This window comes from Panulirus ornatus, chromosome 30 (genome assembly GCF_036320965.1).
Source record: "Panulirus ornatus isolate Po-2019 chromosome 30, ASM3632096v1, whole genome shotgun sequence".
Taxonomy (NCBI): domain Eukaryota; kingdom Metazoa; phylum Arthropoda; class Malacostraca; order Decapoda; family Palinuridae; genus Panulirus; species Panulirus ornatus.
Window position 1 is genome coordinate 23,262,813 of NC_092253.1, and position 15,753 is coordinate 23,278,565.

General features: G+C 38.9%; 1 protein-coding gene across 1 annotated transcript in view; it reads right to left on the minus strand.

Moving 5' to 3' along the window:
• The window catches only part of LOC139758538 (ornithine decarboxylase-like), a 44,981-nt gene that overhangs the window by 11,817 nt on the left and 17,411 nt on the right, over positions 1-15,753 (minus strand). Inside the window, exons 4-5 of the mRNA XM_071680060.1 lie at positions 2,312-2,658; positions 788-940 (exon numbers count right to left, since the gene is read on the minus strand). Of these exons, the coding sequence (XP_071536161.1) occupies positions 788-940; positions 2,312-2,658 (500 nt within the window). The remainder of the gene's footprint in view (positions 1-787; positions 941-2,311; positions 2,659-15,753) is intronic.

Genomic DNA, 15,753 nt, shown 5'->3' on the forward strand with positions numbered 1-15,753 from the left:
GGTGGGCTGTGGCGACCCCTGTTGTGCTTGTGGCAAGTCTCAAGCCAATATGATTTGGCCTCTCTATAGGATCTTTGGCTCAAAGCTGCCATTGCCGTATGGCTGCCATACGTATGGTTAAGACAGCTACTCATAGAGTATGACAGTACGATACACATGGGGATTTCAAGAAACAAACCTAAGTTGTGTTCAAGGGTCTGGGTCTCCTGTGAGCAACGATCACATTACTGGCAATGTTTTTCCTTCAGTTGGAAAACATGTAATAAGTATCCTGTCGGTCTGCAATCATCTTATTATCTAAGATCCAGTTGTCGCCGTATGATCGGCTACTGACTCGTCGTATTTAATGGGAGAGTGAAGGTTTGAATGATTGCCACAGAAGTTACGATCACTGTCAAATGTGCTACTTTAAATATCTGCTCGAATTAAGAATACTCTTGACACACAAGAAATGAGATATAGGACTGGCTAAAATATATTGCCGTGGAGGACGACACTGACGATGAATGGAAACATAGGTCGAATGCTATATAAAGGATACATACTTCTTAAGAGAAATATATCCATATTCCATTCCTCGTATGACTGCAACTCACACGACTACCAACACCTACCATCTGGACTAGTGGGACGTGTACCATCTTAAGTTCACTAAGATATGAAGATTGGATTATAACACTCCAATACGAGACTAAATGGTGGTCTCTTTAGCAACCACATCCTCAAGAAACATCAACACCTTGACCCGGTGCTCTATTGACCCAATAGTTCCAAAGGAAATCCTCACCTTGACCAAACCATCATCGGGGAAGTACATTTCGAGGGCAGTGTTGATGACCTGAGCGCACTTCTCCATGAGGACATCGTCATTCCCAGGAAATCCTCCTCCAATGTCCAGCAGCTGCATTTTATAGCCTTCACTTTTAGCTTCGTCAAACACCTGCAATAAATGATACTGTAAGTGGCATGGCATAGCTCGCAATATTCAGACTTTTAAAAAAAAGTCTCTCTCTCTCTCTCTCTCTCTCTCTCTCTCTCTCTCTCTCTCTCTCTCTCTCTCTCTCTCTCTCTCTCTCTCTCTCTCTCTCTCTCCTCTCACGAGGAAAACAAAACACGATAATTTCCCAAGTGCACTTTCGTGTTATGATCACATCGACAGGTAAGATCTTGCACAAGAATGAAGGAGAAGATGTAGAACAGTCATTTGATATACAAGAAAGAGACGAAGCTAAGATGCCAGTGGTCAAGTGTTCTCGGTTGGTGGTGTTCGCGTCTGGCACCATGCCTGTCATAAATTTTCTTACGTGGACAAAAAAGGGAACTCTATAAAAATTTTGCCTACGACGAAGCTATCCAGTTAGCATAAACCTTAACTTATATTCATTTTGCAATTCTTTGTTTATTTGATAATAGAAGATTCAATCATATTTCTCGTGGAAATGAGGTACAGTTAATAACCGATTTAGTGTTACTCCAGTCGATACAAAGGTCATAATCTTTAACATGATTAAACAAAGCATTTGATTCTTCTCCTGTTCTTATATCTATGTTGATTAAGTCTAACAGAGAGCCTTACCAGTCTGCCCAATATATACCATATCACAGCCTTCACAAGGGATTCTGTAAACACAGCCCACAGAATTTTCTGGTGAGTTTTTGATGAAAATATTCTTTATAGTATTGTTTTTGATGAAGGCTACATCTACATAAAATGATTAAGCAATCTGGGAAGTAACGTAAAATCATCACTATAAGGGAGAACTAAACGACTCTTGGTATCAATGGGAGGTTTTGAGTTAACTCTAGAAAATGATTTCTATGGCAACTTATGAGATTTATCAATGAAAGATCTAGGATACTTAAACTTGGATCCAATAGCATATATCTTCTCAAACTCATCATCAATAGATTCCGAAATGCATAAAAGTAAGGCCCTAAGGAACATAGACTGGACTGATGATAGTTTGACTTATGTTGAGCTGAGTCATAATGAATATAAGAACAACCATTGGTGGGTCTCCTGTATATGCTCAACTAAAACATGTTTCCATCCCTATGGATCATGCAGTCTAGAAATGGTAATACACAATCATTTTCCACTTCCACAGCAAGTTTGACAGAAGGTACTTAATTTCTAAATAAAGGGAGAAATGTCTGCAAATTTTCTTTTGTTGGCTAAACACAAAGAACATCATCTACATACCTAAACAAGATTGCCTTAGAGAGTAAGACATCCCTTAGTAATTTTGTTTCCAAGGATTCTATGTAAAGATTACTTAATCGTCAGGCATGGGAAGCGACTCACTCTCACCTGTCGAGCAGAAGCAATGGCCCTGTGAAAAGCCATGGGTTCCCCGCAACCTGACCCAACGTGGAAAGAAACGCCCACCATATTGAGGCCCAGAATACTAGCTGTCTTTAGCATAAGTCTCGTATCCTTCATCTCCACGCCGAACTTGCTACCAAATGATGCCTTCGAGATGAGAGCGTCGGATCGTATCCGAATCACCAATCTGAAAAAGATTTTATGACGACTTACATGTACGGTACAGGGAGGATCGGGGCCCTTGGCAAGCAGCTTGACTACATACAACTCTTGAAACTTTTGTATGACGTCCGCATCTACAGTCTCATCACTCAGTTTATCCCAGTCATTCACTTATACGATCAAAATACTTATGTACGACTTTTCAAACAAGTATCTCGACTAATTTCATGCTATGGCCTTTGGTTGTGTTTTATCTTTGCATCTTTTGAAGAACTACTTACTGCTGATGTCATCAAATGGGTTTAAAAACTTGCCATTTGCGATAGAACTCACTCCTTACTCTTTTCTTTTCCATAGTGGACAACTGTATGACTCCTAAACTCTCACTGTAATTCAACTCTCTTCATCCCTGTACTCCCTATGCTGCTCTCCTCTGAACCTTCTCTATTAGTTTTCTTTGCGCTTCTTTTAGCGTAGTGAACAAACTTGACGCATGTTCTGGTTCTGGCCTAATATAGGATGTGAATAATTGGCCGACTATTTCCTTGCCCATCCCACAACGTTCTCTTTCTCGTATACATTGATAATATTGATACTTGGGTGCATTATACGAGATCAAATTTCGCTGGGATATTAATCTACAACTGAAATTGATCGTCGGAGGCTTCAAATTAAGCTAGATAAACTGATGGATTGGGCTCATATGAGGCAAATGAACTTTGATATAGGTAGGTATAAAGTTTTCCATATCGGCAGTAGGAATGAAAAGGCAAACTACAATATGCACTCTCAGGGAAAGGACTTGGGAGTGATAATCTCGGGTGATCTAAAGCTAAGTATGCAGTGCACAGAAGCGGCAAAAAGGGTGGACCAAAATGATTCATTCCATTGGCAAGATTCTCCAAAATCATTCGTTCCATTGGCAAGATTCTCCGAAATTATTCGTTCCTTTGGCAAGATTCTTAAGTCTGAGTCTAAGGAAATCATCCTCACTTCTTCAAGTTCATGTTTGCATCCAAAGCGTATATGTTGTATTCAGTTTTGGTCACCTTACTTAAAGACACACACACACACACACACACACACACACACACACACACACACACAATGGACGAGTAACAGAGTCGATCGGTTATCAAGATGATTCCCGAGAAACAAATCCTATGAGAGCAGACGAAACTAGTCCAGTCTAGTTCGCTTAGAAAGTAGCAGGTTCATAGGCGATCAAATATAGGTATTCAAAATCATCCAAGGCTTTGATGATTTCGGTCTGATAAGCGACATGAGGGCCTGAGTTGTCAGATGTTACATACTCGCGGTAAGAGACACAAGCCCGCGGACCAACGTTTTACCGCGAAAGAAGGTTCGTTAAGATATGGAATGATTCACTAGCTATAGCAGTTGAAAGCAATACTGTCCATACGGGTAAGAATATACCGGATACAGACTTCGCCTCAACTCCTCGACTAGCATCACTTGCGCCTCATAAGTATTATGAACAGTTTACAGGTATTCCTCTCCAAATCATTGTATGTCTCTCCCATTTTACGACACTAATCTATGAGGCTCAGACATCTTCCATCATCACAAACACCCTTAAAAGGAAAGCCAGTGGTCTGTTATCATTTGAATTCCTCTGTCTACTCTTCCTTAGTCATACTTGTTATATAGATACCAGTCATCCTAGCAATATAGATACTAGTCATCCTAGCAATATAGATACCAGTCATCCTAGCAATATAGATACTAGTCATCCTAGCAATATAGATACCAGTCATCCTAGCAATATAGATACTAGTCATCCTAGCAATATAGATACTAGTCATCCTAGCAATATAGATACTAGTCATCCTAGCAATATAGATACCAGTCATCCTAGCAATATAGATACTAGTCATCCTAGCAATATAGATACCAGTCATCCTAGCAATATAGATACCAGTCATCCTAGCAATATAGATACTAGTCATCCTAGCAATATAGATACTAGTCATCCTAGCAATATAGATACCAGTCATCCTAGCAATATAGATACCAGTCATCCTAGCAATATAGATACTAGTCATCCTAGCAATATAGATACCAGTCATCCTAGCAATATAGATACCAGTCATCCTAGCAATATAGATACTAGTCATCCTAGCAATATAGATACCAGTCATCCTAGCAATATAGATACTAGTCATCCTAGCAATATAGATACTAGTCATCCTAGCAATATAGATACCAGTCATCCTAGCAATATAGATACAGTCATCCTAGCAATATAGATACTAGTCATCCTAGCAATATAGATACCAGTCATCCTAGCAATATAGATACCAGTCATCCTAGCAATATAGATACTAGTCATCCTAGCAATATAGATACCAGTCATCCTAGCAATATAGATACCAGTCATCCTAGCAATATAGATACTAGTCATCCTAGCAATATAGATACCAGTCATCCTAGCAATATAGATACTAGTCATCCTAGCAATATAGATACTAGTCATCCTAGCAATATAGATACCAGTCATCCTAGCAATATAGATACCAGTCATCCTAGCAATATAGATAATAGTCATCCTAGCAATATAGATACAGTCATCCTAGCAATATAGATACAGTCATCCTAGCAATATAGATACAGTCATCCTAGCAATATAGATACAGTCATCCTAGCAATATAGATACTAGTCATCCTAGCAATATAGATAATAGTCATCCTAGCAATATAGATACAGTCATCCTAGCAATATAGATACCAGTCATCTAGCAATATAGATAATAGTCATCCTAGCAATATAGATACAGTCATCCTAGCAATATAGATACAGTCATCCTAGCAATATAGATACTAGTCATCCTAGCAATATAGATAATAGTCATCCTAGCAATATAGATACCAGTCATCCTAGCAATATAGATAATAGTCATCCTAGCAATATAGATACTAGTCATCCTAGCAATATAGATAATAGTCATCCTAGCAATATAGATAATAGTCATCCTAGCAATATAGATAATAGTCATCCTAGCAATATAGATACAGTCATCCTAGCAATATAGATACCAGTCATCTAGCAATATAGATACTAGTCATCCTAGCAATATAGATAATAGTCATCCTAGCAATATAGATAATAGTCATCCTAGCAATATAGATAATAGTCATCCTAGCAATATAGATACAGTCATCCTAGCAATATAGATACAGTCATCCTAGCAATATAGATAATAGTCATCCTAGCAATATAGATAATAGTCATCCTAGCAATATAGATAATAGTCATCCTAGCAATATAGATACCAGTCATCCTAGCAATATAGATAATAGTCATCCTAGCAATATAGATAATAGTCATCCTAGCAATATAGATAATAGTCATCCTAGCAATATAGATAATAGTCATCCTAGCAATATAGATACTAGTCATCCTAGCAATATAGATACAGTCATCCTAGCAATATAGATACCAGTCATCCTAGCTATATAGATACCAGTCATCTAGCAATATAGATACTAGTCATCCTAGCAATATAGATAATAGTCATCCTAGCAATATAGATACTAGTCATCCTAGCAATATAGATACAGTCATCCTAGCAATATAGATAATAGTCATCCTAGCAATATAGATAATAGTCATCCTAGCAATATAGATACCAGTCATCCTAGCAATATAGATACAGTCATCCTAGCAATATAGATACCAGTCATCTAGCAATATAGATAATAGTCATCCTAGCAATATAGATAATAGTCATCCTAGCAATATAGATAATAGTCATCCTAGCAATATAGATACTAGTCATCCTAAGCAATATAGATACCAGTCATCCTAGCAATATAGATAATAGTCATCCTAGCAATATAGATAATAGTCATCCTAGCAATATAGATAATAGTCATCCTAGCAATATAGATACAGTCATCCTAGCAATATAGATACTAGTCATCCTAGCAATATAGATACCAGTCATCCTAGCAATATAGATACCAGTCATCCTAGCAATATAGATAATAGTCATCCTAGCAATATAGATACAGTCATCCTAGCAATATAGATAATAGTCATCCTAGCAATATAGATACTAGTCATCCTAGCAATATAGATAATAGTCATCCTAGCAATATAGATACTAGTCATCCTAGCAATATAGATAATAGTCATCCTAGCAATATAGATACAGTCATCCTAGCAATATAGATACCAGTCATCCTAGCTATATAGATACCAGTCATCCTAGCTATATAGATACCAGTCATCTAGCAATATAGATACCAGTCATCCTAGCAATATAGATACTAGTCATCCTAGCAATATAGATACCAGTCATCCTAGCAATATAGATAATAGTCATCCTAGCAATATAGATACCAGTCATCCTAGCAATATAGATACTAGTCATCCTAGCAATATAGATACCAGTCATCCTAGCTATATAGATACCAGTCATCTAGCAATATAGATAATAGTCATCCTAGCAATATAGATACAGTCATCCTAGCAATATAGATACAGTCATCCTAGCAATATAGATAATAGTCATCCTAGCAATATAGATACCAGTATCCTAGCAATATAGATACTAGTCATCCTAGCAATATAGATAATAGTCATCCTAGCAATATAGATACAGTCATCCTAGCAATATAGATACTAGTCATCCTAAGCAATATAGATACTAGTCATCCTAGCAATATAGATACCAGTATCCTAGCAATATAGATACTAGTCATCCTAGCAATATAGATACAGTCATCCTAGCAATATAGATAATAGTCATCCTAGCAATATAGATACAGTCATCCTAGCAATATAGATACCAGTCATTCCTAGCAATATAGATAATAGTCATCCTAGCAATATAGATACCAGTCATCTAGCAATATAGATACTAGTCATCCTAGCAATATAGATAATAGTCATCCTAGCAATATAGATACAGTCATCCTAGCAATATAGATACCAGTCATCTAGCAATATAGATACAGTCATCCTAGCAATATAGATAATAGTCATCCTAGCAATATAGATACTAGTCATCCTAGCAATATAGATAATAGTCATCCTAGCAATATAGATACTAGTCATCCTAAGCAATATAGATACCAGTCATCCTAGCAATATAGATACTAGTCATCCTAGCAATATAGATACCAGTCATCCTAGCAATATAGATACTAGTCATCCTAGCAATATAGATAATAGTCATCCTAGCAATATAGATACAGTCATCCTAGCAATATAGATACAGTCATCCTAGCAATATAGATACTAGTCATCCTAGCAATATAGATAATAGTCATCCTAGCAATATAGATACCAGTCATCCTAGCTATATAGATACCAGTCATCCTAGCTATATAGATACCAGTCATCCTAGCAATATAGATACAGTCATCCTAGCAATATAGATACCAGTCATCCTAGCAATATAGATACAGTCATCCTAGCAATATAGATAATAGTCATCCTAGCAATATAGATACAGTCATCCTAGCAATATAGATACAGTCATCCTAGCAATATAGATAATAGTCATCCTAGCAATATAGATACCAGTCATCCTAGCTATATAGATACCAGTCATCTAGCAATATAGATACAGTCATCCTAGCAATATAGATACTAGTCATCCTAGCAATATAGATACTAGTCATCCTAGCAATATAGATACCAGTCATCTAGCAATATAGATACTAGTCATCCTAGCAATATAGATACCAGTCATCCTAGCTATATAGATACCAGTCATCCTAGCAATATAGATACTAGTCATCCTAAGCAATATAGATACTAGTCATCCTAGCAATATAGATACCAGTCATCCTAGCAATATAGATACCAGTCATCCTAGCTATATAGATACCAGTCATCCTAGCAATATAGATAATAGTCATCCTAGCAATATAGATACCAGTCATCCTAGCTATATAGATACCAGTCATCCTAGCAATATAGATACTAGTCATCCTAGCAATATAGATAATAGTCATCCTAGCAATATAGATAATAGTCATCCTAGCAATATAGATACCAGTCATCCTAGCAATATAGATACTAGTCATCCTAGCAATATAGATACTAGTCATCCTAGCAATATAGATACCAGTCATCTAGCAATATAGATAATAGTCATCCTAGCAATATAGATACAGTCATCCTAGCAATATAGATACTAGTCATCCTAGCAATATAGATACAGTCATCCTAGCAATATAGATAATAGTCATCCTAGCAATATAGATACAGTCATCCTAGCAATATAGATAATAGTCATCCTAGCAATATAGATACTAGTCATCCTAGCAATATAGATACCAGTCATCCTAGCTATATAGATACCAGTCATCCTAGCAATATAGATACCAGTCATCCTAGCAATATAGATACCAGTATCCTAGCAATATAGATAATAGTCATCCTAGCAATATAGATACTAGTCATCCTAGCAATATAGATACCAGTCATCCTAGCAATATAGATACAGTCATCCTAGCAATATAGATACCAGTCATCCTAGCAATATAGATACCAGTCATCCTAGCTATATAGATACCAGTCATCCTAGCTATATAGATACCAGTCATCCTAGCAATATAGATACCAGTCATCCTAGCAATATAGATAATAGTCATCCTAGCAATATAGATACAGTCATCCTAGCAATATAGATACCAGTCATCCTAGCAATATAGATACCAGTCATCCTAGCAATATAGATAATAGTCATCCTAGCAATATAGATAATAGTCATCCTAGCAATATAGATAATAGTCATCCTAGCAATATAGATACTAGTCATCCTAGCAATATAGATACTAGTCATCCTAGCAATATAGATACCAGTCATCCTAGCAATATAGATACCAGTCATCCTAGCAATATAGATACCAGTCATCCTAGCAATATAGATACCAGTCATCCTAGCAATATAGATACAGTCATCCTAGCAATATAGATACCAGTCATCCTAGCAATATAGATACAGTCATCCTAGCAATATAGATACCAGTCATCTAGCAATATAGATACTAGTCATCCTAGCAATATAGATACTAGTCATCCTAGCAATATAGATACTAGTCATCCTAGCAATATAGATACAGTCATCCTAGCAATATAGATAATAGTCATCCTAGCAATATAGATAATAGTCATCCTAGCAATATAGATAATAGTCATCCTAGCAATATAGATACCAGTCATCTAGCAATATAGATAATAGTCATCCTAGCAATATAGATACCAGTCATCTAGCAATATAGATACAGTCATCCTAGCAATATAGATACCAGTCATCTAGCAATATAGATACTAGTCATCCTAGCAATATAGATAATAGTCATCCTAGCAATATAGATACCAGTCATCCTAGCAATATAGATAATAGTCATCCTAGCAATATAGATACTAGTCATCCTAGCAATATAGATACCAGTCATCCTAGCAATATAGATACCAGTCATCCTAGCAATATAGATACTAGTCATCCTAGCAATATAGATACAGTCATCCTAGCAATATAGATACTAGTCATCCTAGCAATATAGATAATAGTCATCCTAGCAATATAGATAATAGTCATCCTAGCAATATAGATACAGTCATCCTAGCAATATAGATAATAGTCATCCTAGCAATATAGATACTAGTCATCCTAGCAATATAGATACTAGTCATCCTAGCAATATAGATACTAGTCATCCTAGCAATATAGATACAGTCATCCTAGCAATATAGATACCAGTCATCCTAGCAATATAGATACAGTCATCCTAGCAATATAGATACCAGTCATCTAGCAATATAGATACCAGTCATCTAGCAATATAGATACCAGTCATCCTAGCAATATAGATAATAGTCATCCTAGCAATATAGATAATAGTCATCCTAGCAATATAGATAATAGTCATCCTAGCAATATAGATACTAGTCATCCTAGCAATATAGATACCAGTCATCCTAGCTATATAGATACCAGTCATCCTAGCAATATAGATACTAGTCATCCTAGCAATATAGATACTAGTCATCCTAGCAATATAGATACCAGTCATCCTAGCTATATAGATACCAGTCATCCTAGCTATATAGATACCAGTCATCCTAGCAATATAGATACCAGTCATCCTAGCAATATAGATACAGTCATCCTAGCAATATAGATAATAGTCATCCTAGCAATATAGATAATAGTCATCCTAGCAATATAGATACTAGTCATCCTAGCAATATAGATACAGTCATCCTAGCAATATGTTCAGTCGTGATCCTCCCCCCTTGGAACCGAAGGTACCAGTCTGCATCATCCAACGTCCAGCGGTAGCCGTGTGTGACGAAGTCGACGACGTAGCTGCGAGTGCCTCGGAGGCCTGGGAACCGGACGGAGGCGCGAACGGGAAGTGGGAGATCAAACTTACGCATCTATCGGAAGATCAAGGTGTGCAAATGTCCGCCTTGTTGTCAAAACACCCGGAGGTTTTCCGAAACACACCTGGACAGACCTCGCTCGCAACCCATGATGTGGACGTGGAAGCAGCCCGACCGGTTAAATTGGCTCCTTACCGGGTGAGCCCACAACGAGAGGCCATCCTTCACACTGAGGTGAACTATATGCTTGAGCACGACCTGATTGAGCCATGTCAGTCAGAGTGGAGCTCCCCCGTTACTCTCGTATCCAAGTCCGATGGGACCCATCGGTTCTGTATTGACTACCGCCGGGTTAATGAGGTGACAAGAACTAACTGTTACCCCCTGCCGCGAGTGGAAGACTGCATAGATCGCGTCGGCAATGCTCGCTTCCTGTCAAAACTAGACCTCAGGAAAAGGTACTGGCAGATTAGATTGACGGAGAGAGCACAAGATATCAGCACCTTTGTAGTGCTAGGACAAACTTATAAGTGTAAAGTGATGCCTTTTGGCATGAAGAATGCCCCTGCTACATTTCAACGACTTATGGACATCCTCATCAGAGACCTGCCTGATTGTGTCGTCTACCTGGATGATATTGTGATATACAGTCAGAGCTGGGACGAACATCTACAGAGACTTGACAACGTTCTGACGGCCTTGATTAAGGCTAACCTTGTTCTCAGTTGGAACAAATGCGAGTTTGTGAAGGCCAAGGTGCAATATTTGGGTTATGTGATCGGCCAAGGTGAGCTAGCCCCACCGACTGCAAAGGTCCAGTCTTTATCCCAGATGAGTGCCCCCCGATCTCGAAGAGAACTGAGACGTTTTATGGGTATGGTTGGGTACTATAGGATGTTCATTGTAAATTTTGCAACAGTCGCAACCACTCTGACAGATTTATTGAAGAAAGATGTTAAATATGTTTGGAATGAGCAGGGTGAGATAGCCTTTCATCAATTAAAATCCATACTTTGTAATAGTCCTATTTTGCAGGCCCCTGATTTTGATCAACCTTTCAAGTTAGCTGTTGATGCCAGCAATGTGGGAGCCGGTGCTGTCCTCTTGCAGGAGGACGAGAACCATGTTGAGCACCCTGTAAATTATTTTAGTAAGAAATTCAATCAAGCCCAAAGGAATTATTCTACCATTGAGAAGGAACTTTTGTCTTTAATATTAGCATTGCATCACTTTCATGTTTACTTGTGTCCTTCAGGCAATGACATCAAGGTGTTTACTGATCACTACCCATTGAAATATGTTAATAAGTTCCGGGATAAGAATCAAAGGTTAACTAGGTGGGCCTTGTTCCTTCAAGAGTATAATTTAGATATTCACCATATTGCTGGCGCACATAATGTGTTAGCTGATTGTTTATCCCGCTCATAACGTGAGAAAATTCCTCTTCTAGGAATTTTCTCCTTTAAGGAGGGGGGTGTTACGAAGACGTGTGTGTGTGTCCTTGTGTATGCTGTTGTTGCTATTTCTTATCAGGGCGAGGAGTGATGCCTGAGTGATGCCTGAGGCTGGCTCGGAGTTTCTGTCCACCCAGCATTTGGCGGGGTCAGCTGTGGGGGTATTTCACCACCGTATGTCATCGCTGCTGACGTTTGCAAAAAAGACGAGAGTGTGACTACGCCGAGTCTCTGGGACCCTCCAACCAATAAGAATTGTTTATATTTCCATAGCCAATCAAAATGTAAGGTTGTATAGCAGCAAGGGTGAACGCTTGTCTTTACTTGTACCCACTACACCCGCTGAGATTTGATTCCTCTCTCTCTAGCCCAGCGAGGTGGGTGGTGTCCCCTGCTGTAAACCTGTAAGCCTGTAAGCCCTGCTGTGCTATAAGCCCGTTACCCGAGTGCTGTGTTATAAGCCCGTTACCCGAGTGTTGTGCTATAAGCCCGTTACCACTGTATCACGTCAGGTTTAGCTAAATTCTTACTGTGTTACATCAAGTTTAGATAAGTGTAACGATGAAGTTCATTGTGTCACGTCAAGTGTAACTAAGCGTCACAAGAAAGAGATCTCCTGGCTTAAAATCTTATCTGGAAGTTAACTCATGTTCAGTGTTAACCTATGTTCAATGTTACACTGACTTTCTGTGTTAACGTAAATATTTCATGCCTGATTTATGTGCCTATCTTTGTACACTTAAATTCTTTCATTATAGGTAGATTTAATGTAATGCTGGTCTTTAATTCAATTACATAACTTTATAATTGTGTTATCCTGAGTTGTGCAACTTGACAAATATAACGTCCTTGCAAGACGAGGACCAGAATAGTGTTTGTAACATATGTTACTGGCGACCTTGCTCGATTAAGTATTGAGTTCGTAACAATATATATATATATATATATATATATATATATATATATATATATATATATATATATATATATATATATATATATATATATATATATATATATATATATATATGTGAATAAGAGCAAGGTTATTAGGTACAGTAGGGTTGAGGGTCAAGTCAATTGGGAGGTGAGTTTGAATGGTGAAAAACTGGAGGAAGTGAAGTGTTTTAGATATCTGGGAGTGGATCTGTCAGCGGATGGAACCATGGAAGCGGAAGTGGATCATAGGGTGGGGGAGGGGGCGAAAATTTTGGGAGCCTTGAAAAATGTGTGGAAGTCGAGAACATTATCCCGGAAAGCAAAAATGGGTATGTTTGAAGGAATAGTAGTTCCAACAATGTTGTATGGTTGCGAGGCGTGGGCTATGGATAGAGTTGTGCGCAGGAGGATGGATGTGCTGGAAATGAGATGTTTGAGGACAATGTGTGGTGTGAGGTGGTTTGATCGAGTAAGTAACGTAAGGGTAAGAGAGATGTGTGGAAATAAAAAGAGCGTGTTTGAGAGAGCAGAAGAGGGTGTTTTGAAATGGTTTGGGCACATGGAGAGAATGAGTGAGGAAAGATTGACCAAGAGGATATATGTGTCGGAGGTGGAGGGAACGAGGAGAAGAGGGAGACCAAATTGGAGGTGGAAAGATGGAGTGAAAAGGATTTTGTGTGATCGGGGCCTGAACATGCAGGAGGGTGAAAGGAGGGCAAGGAATAGAGTGAATTGGATCGATGTGGTATACAGGGGTTGACGTGCTGTCAGTGGATTGAATCAAGGCATGTGAAGCGTCCGGGGTAAACCATGGAAAGCTGTGTAGGTATGTATATTTGCGTGTGTGGACGTGTGTATGTACATGTGTATGGGGGGGGGGGTTGGGCCATTTCTTTCGTCTGTTTCCTTGCGCTACCTCGCTAACGCGGGAGACAGCGACAAAGTATAAAAAAAAAAAAATATATATATATATATATTCCTATGAGTCCACGGGGAAACGAAACACGGTAAGTTGGCAAGTGCACTTTCGTGTAATAATCACGGAAGGGCACTTGGGAACTTATCGCGCTCCACTCCCCTCGCGGACTCATAGGAATATCCTTGATCGCGTGATCAATTGTGACCCCTTCCAACTTAAATATTTTTTTTTTTTTTGTCGCTGTCTCCCGCGTTTGCGAGGTAGCGCAAGGAAACAGACGAAAGAAATGGCCCAACCCACCCCTATACTCATGTATATACATACGTCCACACACGCAAATATACATACCTACACAGCTTTCCTTGGTTTACCCCAGACGCTTCACATGCCTTGATTCAATCCACTGACAGCACGTCAACCCCGGTATACCACATCGCTCCAATTCACTCTATTTCTTGCCCTCCTTTCACCCTCCTGCATGTTCAGGCCCCGATCACACAAAATCTTTTTCACCCCATCTTTCCACCTCCAATTTGGTCTCCCTCTTCTCGTTCCCTCCACCTCCGACACATATATCCTCTTGGTCAATCTTTCCTCACTCATTCTCTCCATGTGCCCAAACCATTTCAAAACACCCTCTTCTGCTCTCTCAACAACGCTCTTTTTATTTCCACACATCTCTCTTACCCTTACGTTACTTACTCGATCAAACCACCTCACACCACACGTTGTCCTCAAACATCTCATTTCCAGCACATCCACCCTCCTGCTCACAACTCTATCCATAGCCCACGCCTCGCAACCATACAACATTGTTGGAACCACTATTCCTTCAAACATACCCATTTTTGCTTTCCGAGATAATGTTCTCGACTTTCACACATTCTTCAAGGCTCCCAGAATTTTCGCCCCCTCCCCCACCCTATGATCCACTTCCGCTTCCATGGTTCCATCCGCTGCCAGATCCACTCCCAGACTGACTCACCTCCCAATTGACTTGACCCTCAACCCTACTGTACCTAATAACCTTGCTCTTATTCACATTTACCCTTAACTTTCTTCTTTCACACACTTTACCAAACTCAGTCACCAGCTTCTGCAGTTTCTCACATGAATCAGCCACCAGCGCTGTATCATCAGCTAACAACAACTGACTCACTTCCCAAGCTCTTTCATCCCCAACAGACTTCATACTTGCCCCTCTTTCCAAAACTCTTGCATTCACCTCCCTAACAACCCCATCCATAAACAAATTAAACAACCATGGAGACATCACACACCCCTGCCGCAGACTTACATTCACTGAGAACCAATCACTTTCCTCTCTTCCTACACGTACACATGCCTTACATCCTCGATAAAAACTTTTCACTGCTTCTAACAACTTGCCTCCCACACCATATATTCTTAATACCTTCCACAGAGCATCTCTATCAACACTATCATATGCCTTCTGCAGATCCATAAATGCTACATACAAATCCATTTGCTTTTCTAAGTATTTCTCACATACATTCTTCAAAGCAAACACCTGATCCACACATCCTCTACCACTTCTGAAACCACACTGCTCTTCCCCAATCTG